Source organism: Vidua chalybeata, chromosome 1 (assembly GCF_026979565.1).
Source record: "Vidua chalybeata isolate OUT-0048 chromosome 1, bVidCha1 merged haplotype, whole genome shotgun sequence".
NCBI lineage: Eukaryota > Metazoa > Chordata > Aves > Passeriformes > Viduidae > Vidua > Vidua chalybeata.
The window spans coordinates 26,132,546-26,145,612 of NC_071530.1; the positions used below are offsets into that span (position 1 = coordinate 26,132,546).

General features: G+C 35.4%; 1 protein-coding gene across 3 annotated transcripts in view; it reads left to right on the plus strand.

Annotated features, from left to right (window-relative positions):
* The window catches only part of NXPH1 (neurexophilin 1), a 138,372-nt gene extending 130,671 nt beyond the window's left edge, over positions 1-7,701 (plus strand). For all 3 annotated transcript variants that reach the window (XM_053945707.1, XM_053945715.1, XM_053945723.1), the window contains exon 3: positions 5,764-7,701. In XM_053945707.1, the coding sequence (XP_053801682.1) occupies positions 5,764-6,525 (762 nt within the window). In that variant the 3' untranslated portion in view covers positions 6,526-7,701. The remainder of the gene's footprint in view (positions 1-5,763) is intronic.
* Positions 7,702-13,067: the final 5,366 nt, after the last annotated feature.

Genomic DNA, 13,067 nt, shown 5'->3' on the forward strand with positions numbered 1-13,067 from the left:
TTAAAAGTGTACAAAGGGTCAAAGTGAACAAATGCACAGAAGATCAGACTATTTAGAGTTACTGAAACAGAAAACTCATTTGGTCCTTCAGTTCACAGATTTTTATATGTGATAGCATAATATTGTAAAATTGAAAGGGAAATGATGAAACAGAAAACATATACAGAAATAATATCTAGCAGAGGAAACTAGAATTATTGGATAGCTGGGAAGAAATTAGGGGTCTATAATATGCTTACCATGTTCTTACCCTTCTCCAGGCATCTGTTATAGTTGCTATTGGTGACAAGATGATTTTTCTAAATGAGTCTTTGTTTTGATCCTGCATAGCCACTTTTGAGTTCTCATTTGACACAATAGATCATGGGTTACTGTCCTTTTTGTCATCTGAGTTTGCAGATGTTTTAAATGACCAACACACATCCTTACTCTTTTCATGTTGTGCAGCAAAAAGGTTTCTAAGTTAAAACCAGAGAGGCCTGTGAAATATCCATGTATGTGCTTTTCTGTTTTCATCCTTCCTTTCCACAGTGTCCATTTAAGAGGTACATTTAAGAGTCCTTCAGTGTGTTTTACTCTCGGCCATTATAATAATATCCCCATTAATTTGCATTCTCAGTTTCTTTGTTTATTACCAGATACCTGTAGAATATTGACTTTGACTTTTCTGGGAATTATTCACTGAATAAAATATTTCCATGCCACTGGTATCTTTGTACAATGTATAGACACCTGCAGGAAGAAAAAATAGGTCTAAATGGAAGAGTAAACTCGGCCTTGTTTTCCCTCCACCCATTGCATAAACAGGATGAATATGAGGATACTGGACTCAGTAACCACTTTCTGTGTGCTGCCCTGCCATGATAATGATCCAGCTTATTGTCATGTCCATCAATACTCTCTCTCCTGCCTATGTTGTCTCTGAGATATCTTACTGAGGAAAGAAAATTCTGAATTCTTTTATACAGAGCATTTGCAAACACAGTGCTGCCAAATTCTTACAGTGCTATGCCAATAAAAACAGTCTTGGTTTTTTGATTAGTTATGTACCTGAAGAGAGAGATTTTCCACCTTGAATATTAGATTGTTTGTTTGCATTTTCATTTGCTCTGAAGTAGTCATATATTCAGAGAAATAAATGCATAATTTCTAAACCAGTACTGTAATTATAGGTAATGAACTGTAGTAGAGCTAGAATAAAAAGAAAAGAGTGAGAAATCAAGATGCATTCTGAACATTTTTGAATTAATATTTTTTAAAATCTCAAACTGATCAATCTTAAATTAACGTTAATATACCTGTGGCTGATTTTACACTGAGAAGAGGACCTAAATCACCAGTTGAGGCCTTTACGGTTTCCTGAAATTCCTTTTTAACTTCATTTTCTCTGCTCCAAATGTTGAGGTTTGACTTGGCAAAGAATTCATGGCTCAGTGTCTTGAAAGAGAACTCCAAAATTTCTGAGATAAATAAACTGCCTATCCTTTAGGAAGTCCTAAAAGAACTACAAATATTAATTAAAATATGCTTAATGAAGCTAAACATTAAACAAAATCATCACACTTAAAACATAGGATACAAAATGAATGGAGTATTCTATTTTAATAGATTAAAAATTATTTACATATCAATTCCTGTGTTGTTTTAATGATGCTTTTTGATATTGTGCCCAATGAAATCACCGTCTTTCCTTCTTCAAAGAAGAAGTAGAAGAAATGAAATAACAATTTGTCAGTATTTGTTGGAAAAGAGTTGCCAGGCAGTAAGTAGTAAAACCTCCTGATGTCTTTTCGGTATCAGTAGACTTTACTAGGTACTGGAAATCCATACTTTCTAGTAAAAGTACAAGACCAGAACCAAATATCAGTCTGCCATGCTTAATAAGTGCTTTTCCAATGACACTTGTAGCACTAGGTAAGCACTTCTAAATTTTTTTACTCCTAACTATTTTTCTGTACAAACATTTCTGCCATCATCATCATTCAGAGCCACTTCTGGCTATGCAGTCGTGGAGGAAATCCCCCTACTCAGCCCTTTTGCAACACTGATTTATTGCTCTGCGGTGGTGTTTTCGGTTAACGCTGGTGAGCAGCTAAGCACTTCAGAGTTCCTTGTTTACTTTCCCCTTTCCCCAGTGGGACGGGAAAGAGGAATGGAAGAAGAAAAGCAAGAAAACTTGGGAGTCAAGATAAAGAAAGGTTTAATAACTGAAGGATAAACAGAAGAAGAAGAAAGAAAAGAAGAAAAAGAACAAGTCATGTGCAGTCAACACAAAACCTCCTCCAGTGGGTAGAATGATGACCAACCAGTTCCTGAACAAAAGATGGCTACCTCCTCTAAACCCCCCACTCTTTTAATTGCTAAGCATGATGCTACATATTATGGAATATCTCTGCTGAATTCAGGTTCTCTGCTCAGTTGTGTCTGTTCCCAATCCATTGTGCACCTCCCCAGTCTATTCACTTGAGGGGCTGAGAGAGAAAGAGAGAAGGCCTTGGTGCTGTACACTGTTCAGCCAAGGTAGAGCATTAGTGTGTTATCAGCATTTGGGTCAAAACCCTAAGCCACATCACCATATAAGCTGCTATGAAGAAAATGGACTCCATCTTATACAGAGCCATTAAAACTGGGCCAAGCATTTCAATGTTTCATCTAGGAGTGACACTTGGCTATGGAAAAGGAGGCAAAACTGGTTGTAGTGAACTAATTGATAAAGTAGAATATGCAAGTTTCTGAATTATATGTAGGTATCCTTAAGGAAGAGGACAAGAAAACCACCATAGAATTTAGGCTGCTCCGTGTTTTATTATCCATTTAAATTGGCTCTTTTTCCATGCACCCCAAAAATACATCTATGTTTCAGTTTCACAATACTAAGTGCAAAACCTGATACTTTTGCATGCTCTTTCTTGTATTATTGCAACCTTGTGTTTGGGAAGAAAAGAGGTTGAAGAAAACTGAATCAGTTCATGTGAAAGAACTGCTGCATTTGCAGAAATTTTATTACACAGCAATGCTCTGTGCTATTGGGTGTCTGAGTCTCTGAGGATACTTTCTATAGCATATAGTATACTAGCAGTATATGAAAAAGCAGTTGGATGGAAAATGTTAGTGAAGCACACTGAATTCTAGAGCTTTTTAATTAATCCTTGTTGGCTGATTTTTTAGTGCTAACACAGACTCTTGACTAGGAAGAGCAGGTTCAGGCCCTTATTCATGAATGCAGCCAGTTATCCACCCTGAAAAATCACAGAGGTCTCAGAGCTAACTGCACAGTCAGAAATCTTTCAGGTGTTACAAAATCAATGACAGTAACAACCAGTTTTATCTCTTAGATTGGATATGAAGCAGTATGGAATGCATGTAGCCTAAATCATCCATTTCCATGAAATACACTGGCTTTCAAAAGACCATGTATAGGATCAGTCATCAATCATTTCAGAAAATTTCCTCCCTTTCCTGAGTCTTCAGTTTCACATATCTGAAAAAAAGAGACCTATTTTCAAGGTTTTTATGCTCTTACATGTTGTTACATGGAACTGCTAGTGTAATCCTATGAAATGTAAATCATTAGATGAAGAGAGGAAAACAGGAAAAACAAACTGTAAGCAAAGAAAATAAGAGTGGTAAGCAGTCTGCATCCTACCTAGAGATTGCTGGTTTACTAGCTCTGCTAGCTAACTGCTTATATTCATTGTAGGTTGACAGATTCATTCTAGACAGGCACATTTTTCCTTTTAACCACATTTCTTTTCTTATTTCGCCTTCATTCCCCATATGCCATAGAAAAAAATATATTCTGAGTCTCTTTCTTCCTGTGGCATCTTCATTGCTGCTTCATTAACCAGTGCACCATCAGTGCATTTTATTACAGCTTCTCTCCTGGCCTACTGTGTTATTGCTAAGATGCAGCTATGAACTGGCTGTCAAAATGCTAGTCTGCGTTTTAATCCTTCTGTCTGTTCAAAAGAGGGGGAAGTTGTCTCTTTGGCAAAATCCTGAATTAAATCCATATTTTATCTATTATCCTTACTGGCCCCACTTGAAATAGATTAGGCAGGTATAGTGTAGGATGCGACAGATTTATTTACCTATTTATTTGCTGTAAAAGGCTGGGGGCATATCTCCTGTGTGATCAGTGTATTAAGACAATTTAGACTGATTTTATGTATGTGCCTTTAAATGACCTTGGAAAACTACTGAAGTTAATGAAAGTGTGTTTCAATTTCATGATTGTTAAGAAATGAAAAGGCCATGCTGTGATAGATATCCTCTGTGACATATACCTCCAGTTGTACCAGTAGGGAGGGGACATGATTTAGATACTTTCTGTTTTCCAATGGGTTTTCTAGGTATGGAATGCACTCAATTCATTTTTAAGTGAAGAGAAAGATATAGCTGCAAGTATGATAGAAGCACATAAATCAGTGCCAGAACACAGAGGAATAAAACAGGAATATTTGGAATCTCATATGTAGCCATGAAAAGGTAAATAAACTTGATGGCCTCTTCAGAGCAGTGCAAATGTTAAAAAATTGGGCAGTGTGTGTGGTGCAAATTTTAGGGGGAATGGGACTACACATGTTTTCAGTCCCTTTCCATTCACCCTGCACAAATTCCAGCCCTCCCAGGTACGCTATATCAGAGCTCTCTGCCAGTGCTGCATGTTAGACAGCTGCGAGCCTGCATCTGTTCTCTGTTTTCCACTCAATTAAAGCAAAGGAAAAAAAATATAAATAAGACAAATTGCTCTGACAGTAAATTTTATGAAAAACTATGTCTGAAATATATGATTTTGTAGGAACTTGGTGCAAGATTTTCTGTTCTTTTAAAATGTGATTTTGCAGGATTTTTTTATTACGCTTTTAAATTGGTGCCTCTGTTTTGTTTTTTTTTTTTTAATTGTAAATATACAAAAGGCTTTCTGTCTTACACAGAACTCTATTTAATCTGGAGAGGAAATGGTGAAAAAAGAAGTGAAGCGAGAGGAGAAATGCTTGTCATATTAGATACAGACAAGGCAAACCAGTAGCTGGTCTATAAGGGATTATTAGAAAAGGCTGTGACTCCTCCTACATTAACTGATGTGGAGTACACTGTATGTACAGCTGTAAACTCAAAACTCATTAAAATTTTCATTATTCTGTTATTTATATTGTAGTTGTGACTGGAGATCCCAGTCAAGAACATAGGCCAATGAGTATTCATAAAAGGAGTAGGGAAATTGTATTATTATTATTAGATTCATAATGACATGGACTCCAAGCATGGTCAGGCTGGCACCACCAAGACAGCACCCTGTCAGTGGACTCCAGGGGCAACAAAAATAAATGAATGTGTCTCTGATGGTGGAAGACACAGCAACCTTGCAGAGTGAACATTCAAGCATGAACACTTCACTCTGAGATGCCACATACAGCCTGAAGGATGACAAGACTGTGTACCTCAGTTTTTGTAGAAATTCATTACACACTCATCACTTACAGACATCATAACAGACAAATAATGTGAATGTCTGTGATTAAATCTAAAGGCAAATTAAAAAAAAAAAAACTGGCAAAGGAGAATTGGGTAATAACTACTTGGAAAGTGGAGGAAAACAGACATTTCTCTTTTAGTTTACTGATTAGAGAGGTACAATTTAATATCTCAAAAAATTATTTCTCTATGTTTAAGAAATCTGGTTATTTTGGTCTCAGGTGGAAATGATGGGGTTTGTATCACATAGCTCAATATATTGTTTCTTCTTCTCTTCTTTTTCAGGTTACCTGTGCAAATTTAACAAATGGAGGAAAAACAGAACTTCTAAAATCAGGAAGCTCCAAATCCACACTAAAACACATATGGACAGAAAGTAGCAAAGACTTGTCCATCAGCCGACTGCTGTCACAGACTTTTCGTGGAAAGGAAAATGATACAGATTTGGACCTGCGATACGATGCCCCAGAAACTTATTCTGAGCAAGATCTCTGGGACTGGCTGAGGAACTCCACAGATCTGCAAGAACCTCGGCCCAGAGCAAAGAGACGGCCCATCGTCAAGACTGGGAAATTTAAGAAAATGTTTGGCTGGGGAGATTTTCATTCCAACATCAAGACTGTGAAGCTAAATCTGTTAATAACAGGGAAAATCGTTGACCATGGCAATGGGACGTTTAGTGTTTACTTCAGGCATAACTCCACTGGTCAAGGGAATGTATCTGTGAGCCTAGTGCCCCCTACAAAAATAGTGGAATTTGACTTGGCACAACAGACAGTGATTGATGCCAAAGATTCCAAGTCCTTTAACTGTCGAATCGAGTACGAAAAGGTTGACAAGGCTACCAAGAATACACTCTGCAACTATGACCCTTCAAAAACCTGTTATCAGGAGCAGACCCAGAGCCATGTGTCATGGCTCTGCTCCAAGCCCTTTAAAGTAATCTGTATTTACATTTCCTTTTATAGTACAGATTATAAACTAGTACAGAAGGTGTGTCCTGATTACAACTACCACAGTGACACACCCTACTTCCCTTCAGGGTGAGGACCAACTTGTGTCTGAGACTGAAGCCTGGGGAATAAAAGAGGTCGAATAACAGGGCTGTAACCTCAAGGAGGAAGGCCACATCTATTGCCTGGAATGTGTCTACCTGCTGCTGCTGATGTCAAATGGCTGCAAATATGTTAGTGGAAAACAATCTAATGTAATTTTTGCCCAGTCAGCTCCATGTATACGTCTAGGTGTAAATCTATGGATTTGAAATAAAACCATACACATACACAGACACACACACACACTTTTCAGTGCACATTATTGAGATTCCTGTTAAGAAATCTTTCATTGTCTGATATCTAAGGATTCAGCATAACCTATCATCAAGCAAAATGGATTAACTAGACAGTACAAGGTTTCTAAGGCAGACTGTTATGGAAATCTCCTTGAAAGTCCTTTGAGTACATGCCAATCAATAAACCTCACTCATGCATTCTACTGCTTGGAGCAGCTGTACTGGTAAATAATACTGTAGGAATAAGTATTCGTTAAAATGGGAAAAAAGTGTGTTTAGAATTCAGTATTCTGTATTTATGTGAACCCAGCAAAGTGTCATGACTTTTCCCAGCACACAGTAGGCACATTCAAGGTGGTGTTGGTGGCTCTTTTTCCATGGAGCAAACCTGTTTCTAGTAAAGATGGGCAAACATTTGGAATTTACATGTGAGCAGACATTCTGGTTTAATGTTTCTCTGACTTTAAGCTGTGATTCTTTAAACTTGTTTGAGTTTAGGCCAGCTAAACTGCTTAAAAACTGGAATTGATCTCTAAGAAGGAAAATGCCTGGCAGAGAACATGTAAGTTATAAGTGGCTGTCTTATCTTTATTACAAAATATTGTAACAAATTCAATATCCTAGTCTTCATTTGTATGAATGGTTTGTATTGTACATAATTTAACCAGTGTTATTTGAGCTGCTTATTAATATTAACTTGTAATTGTCTCTCTGCTTGTTATTGTTTAAAACAGTCAAGGAAATGAGGAATCCATTTTATCAATGTAGCTGTAAACTCCATTAAAAGACAGAACTATGTACAAAGCATTTATTCAGCTAAAGTATTGTTGAAAGCTATACATATACAACATTACAGTCTGTCTGTATTTAGATATTTTATTTCCAGAGGAAAAAAATGAACTGTACATAAAAATAAAAAATCTTAAAGTTGAGTTTCAATATGTACTGTGTAGATAGTAGTTTAAATAGTTCTGACAAGCGGGTAATACTCCAAGTCTAATATGATTTTCAATATTGTCTCTTTGCATATGTACATATATAGACATCTATTTATGAATTTGTGTGTGTGCATATTTGTGTGTGTATAAGTACATGTGTGTGTGAGTGTGTGCAAATACATATATATGTTGAATACATGCAACTTTCTTGAGCCCTTTTCCTAGCAAACAGATCTTATTACTGAAGGTCTTGCTAGTTCAAGCAGAAGCCCCCACTCCGATAAGAAATTACAGGTGCAGGGCTTTGTTTAAAATGAGTCATTATAATTTAGAAGTGGGAAAACATAGAGCCACTCTCTGTGTACAAAGGCCTGTCTTTGCCTTAATTCTAGCCTCCTGTGAGGTACTGATCTCTATGGAATGAAGAGATCCCTTTTTATGGTACTAGGGAATTTTCTTCCTGTAAAGAAAAAGCTCATAGCTTTTTTATATATATATATTTTGTGGATAGTGGCATACTTTAACCCCAACATCCAGAAAACCAGCAACTGTAAGAAGTCCTTGCCTAAAAGAAGGGTGCCCAAAGAACTCAGAATTTCATATCATATCTTTCAGAATTATCATTCCTGGAAATGTTTTCTTTCCCCTTCCACCCTTGCCCCTATGTTCTGTGCTCTTGGGTCACAGCTGCAAATGCAAATACGGGTCAGCTTCCAACTATGTGCAGCACTATGAACAGCTTCTCCAAAATCCCAATAAACACCCCACTAGTGCTTCAAGAACAGAAAAGTTCAAAACGACTACCAGTTGAGGACCTCTTTTACTGAAATGTGCAGAACCTAAATGAAAATGGAACAAAGCAAATGGATAATGTTATTGAAAGTAAATGTTTTCCCACTGATGTACCAGTGGGAGACTTTCATATTATTATTGCTTTGGCTTCTTTGAATAGATATGCTTGTGGGAATTTCCTCATTATCTGTGACATTTCCTAGGACAAAATTGTGACCCCAGACCATGTCTAGATTTGGAGAAAGAAATTTTCCAGACCATGTAGTCCATATTATGATCTCATTCAGGAATATGCTGACACATATTTTTTTTTCTTTTGACAGGAATCATGATTAAACTTGTAGTGTTTATCCCTTGTGTGCTCTATTAAAAGTAATTGTTAGGAATACAAACCATAAATTACTTTGCATTGTTGTCAATAGTTAGATCTTGGGTATATTAAATCAATAGGAATTTTGCTATTGATTTCAATATAAAATTCCATTTAATAGTATGTAGAACTCCAGTGTTAAATATGATTAAAAATCTTAGCAATCTGTATTACAATTGAGCATTATATGGTTTGTTTATATTCCTGGAAAATGGATGTGAAATACTATTGCTGGTACAGTTTCATTATTTTCTATATTTTTTAAAACCTCTCATAAGTATATGAAACATATACATTCTATTCATATATAAATATTTGTCCACTTTTCAGGTAGCATCCATACAAAAAAGGAACTATTCATGATGCAATGTTTGATCCTATTAATTGTGGTTGTTGGTATTTTATCTGCCTCTGTCACAGTCATTCTTACAATTAATTAGTCTTAAGCCTTTGAGGAATTTTATATTCTCCATAAGCATTGTTGAGTTTGAACTTGAAAGAGTTCTTTTGGTGATTGAGTTGTGAAACAGTGATCTAATACTGGAATAGATAATGCATTACTTAGGTGCTAGTTCATTGCATTTCATTCAATCTATTTGGGATATATTTTGTGTTTACTAACTTTGTTAAAGAATGTTTTTGGTTTTGTCATTTGAAAAAGGATTTTAATGAACATGAATGTGTTAAATCAGTTAAACAATGTATGTATGAGTGTCTGGCTCTTGCACATGAACAATGCCTTAATGGAGTGCTAGGCCAGGCAAATGTTGCCACACTATAACTCAGTAATTTTAGGAGTAATAAAGATGTATATCTCCAAAGGTATATTTTTAGGATTAAAGAAGATTAAGTTACTTATTTTTAAGAAGTGAAGAGATTGTTTCTGTTCACACTTTTTTTTTTTACTTTTAAATCATGCTTTGGCTCTTATTTTCACTTCATAGAGAATCACAGGTAGAGATATTTTATTGGAATCAATTATTTCTGGTGGGTAAATACATGGGTCATGCACTTGAGCAAGTATCAGTATATTAAAATTGCATTGCATGGATCAGTGATATTATTTATGTGTCAGTTCCTGTGCTTTTGAAAAAAGGACTCCAAGATCCAGGAAATGGTGTTTGCAAAAAAAACTGCAAAAATCACTGATCAAAGTTCTAAACAGTGGTGGTGACCTATAAGGCTTTCACATGTTAATTTTATCAAAATATTTGAGCCTGGGGAAAAAAATATACTATCTTCTGTCCTTATGAAATCACTTGTAAACTTTTATCCCTTTCTCCCTTCTTCCTCTTACACTGAAGTAAGCAAACTAATAAATTCATCTTTACACATTGTTTTTCGAAGTTTGCCCTTACTTAAAAAGTAATGATGTCAGAAAACATTGAAAATTACTGTAGTAACTTACAATAAACTTAGAAATATTCAAACTCCATTTGAATGGAGAGCAGAACGAAAGTTTTGTAGTGTTCTGATACATGTTAGCACAGAAATTTAAATAATACTATTCAAGTCATTTGTTCAGAGGGCAGTTTTACTATGATTAAATCATGACATCCTCTTGAGTTCTGAATGCTGTGTTGTAAATTGTAATTCTAGTAGAATATCATAAACTACTCTGAAAATTATGTGTTAAAGAATTGTGGAAGAAAATGGATTTAAAAATATCTGCTAAGCTTACAGTAAAACCAACCTAAAGCGTAGACAACTGATCTGAAAAACTTCAACAGAAGACAATGAACCTCAGTCTTGGCATCTTGTAGGTCCTTCTATTGTCCTTCGATGGCAGAGATAATAAAATTGAATCTGACTGCATCTAGTAAAGGAAGAACAGCTTTTCTCTAGTGGTTTGTGCTTAACTGAATGTCTTAGGACTGCCAGAGACCTCAAAAGCTGCATCAAGGATCTGTTGTGCTAGGAGCTGCAGGATATATAATGTATACAATATCTATTTGGGAATGGTTTGGGTGCCAAGAACTCCTAGTTTCCAAGACAGTGTACTGCAGAGTTTTTAAAATATAATCGTTCCATTATTTTTCTTTTTTTTTTTTTTTTTAATAATCAGTATCTTACTAAAATATGATAAAATTGGCAGATTAAATAATTTTCTGGATTAATTTGACAAAATAAATATCTATGGATATGGTTAACATCTTTTGCTGCTTGTAAGAGGAACACTCATTAAAAATAAACTGTCATATGTAAATATACAATTAATTTTGGGACTGTGGGAATATTGTATTTCCTTGAATAGTATACACCCGACAATATGATCTAATACTTGTAGCATTTCTCCAAAAACATTGATCCATCTTATAGTTAAAAATTACATTTTCTCATTGTTTCCTGTATTCTATGCTAATTAGTTAATGTACCAAACTAGCAAGCAGATTACTTTGTTTTGTACAGGAGTATTTTCTCATTGGAAAATATCTATGCCATTTTTTCATTGTTTGAGGGACACAGCTGGTGAATCTCTGCTTGTGCTTGGACTGTTTATGATATACATAATTTTGATTCCTTTATCTTAGTTTGCCCTTGGGATAAAGAAGCAATGTAGTTTTTTGTAGGTGCTTTAGATCAGGAGCAAGCCAATGACTCACTTGAACTTTAATTCTAAGAGAGTTATATTCCCATTGTCAAAGAAGGAATTTGAGAAGATGGAGCATGTTTGGGATTTATTCCTAGTTCAAACTGTACCTCAGTCATGTATCTAGTAAGGATATTGCTATGAGGGAAGGCTTAAGTGGTGTGTGAAATGACTTCTGCCTGTTGTTAATAAGAAATTAGAGGCACCAAAAGAAAATTTATAAATTCAAAGCCGTTCATACACATCAGTGAATATGTGGCAATTAGCCTTTTCAAAAAGTAAATCATTATTTTATGAAAGGGCTACTGAGTTTCTGGGAAAAGCCCAGTCTTGTAGATCTTGCAGATCTGTTCATCACAGAAAAGAAATAATACCAGACCTGGCAAAGGCATAAATAACATGAGATCTTTAGTTCCTCATCTAGGTCACAGAAAATCTGGAATGAGATGCAAAAGCCTACTTAGAAACAGGTAACCTAAGGAAAATTTGAGATCACTTATGAAGTGTAAATGAAAAGTCATATTAATTCTTCCAGTATCCAATAAATATAATTGTTAAATTAATTATGACATATTTATGAAACATTTTAAAATTTCTTTTGTGAAAGTAAAGTATTTTGATTAGTCATAGAGTGGAAATAAAGATGGAATTTTCTGCAAGGAAATTTCTACAATTGCAACATACTTCTTCCAGAGGCAAATACTCTGACCTCCTTTCAACTGGCTACATGTGGAGTCCAGAACTGTGGTTGCTGATAGTGAACAAACCAGCAATAATAGAACTTGAAAGGCAGGGACCATGGTGATCTTGAGTTCATTGTATGTTAATTTTGTTGTGTTTGTCTGTTTCTGGTTTTGTGTTCGTATTTTTGTAAATCTAGAAGCATAAGAAATGCAGTTATTTAGCCATGATTCACTTTAACATTCTAAGTGTGGAGGTCATTCATAAACTCTATGAAACAAACAGATAAATAGGTGTATAGGTGCTCTAGTCTTTATTTTGCTAATGACCTGTAGGTCATGTCCAGTTAATAAGGTGGACAGACACTAACAACACGGCTTGTGTATCAAATGAATTCCCAAATGAATCTTCCTTGACTTGAGCAAAATTTACTGAAACCTTTAGCTGATGAACTTCAGTAAGTTAGCTGTAGCCCTTCAAAAAACAGGAATAATACTCACAAACTTTGAACTGTATTTTTCTCAAGATCTCACCCATATTTTCCAGTACCATCCCATTTCATGGAATTATATCTCCTCTGCATATCAGAGATTTACGATTTCTTTAATCAAAGCTATTACTCTGAAAAATGTTTTAGCAAGTAATCTCACATTTTTCAGTGAGGTATTTTTTCTTAAAACTTCTTGTACTATTCTACAAATGTTGAGCAAGTTCCTACTTTTTACCCTGCAGACTATGGTGTTACTGAATTTCCTCTCCCAAAAGAAGGCCTTTTCCTCCTACTGAGGTAAAAGCATCCCTTTCATTTATTCATGGGAATCACAAACATTTGCCCAATTTACTTTCTTTTGCTAATTGCACAAGTATTGCCTACAATGTTGCTTTTAATTAACCACTCCAAAAGAACTGTGTCGGTCTTTTCAGAGC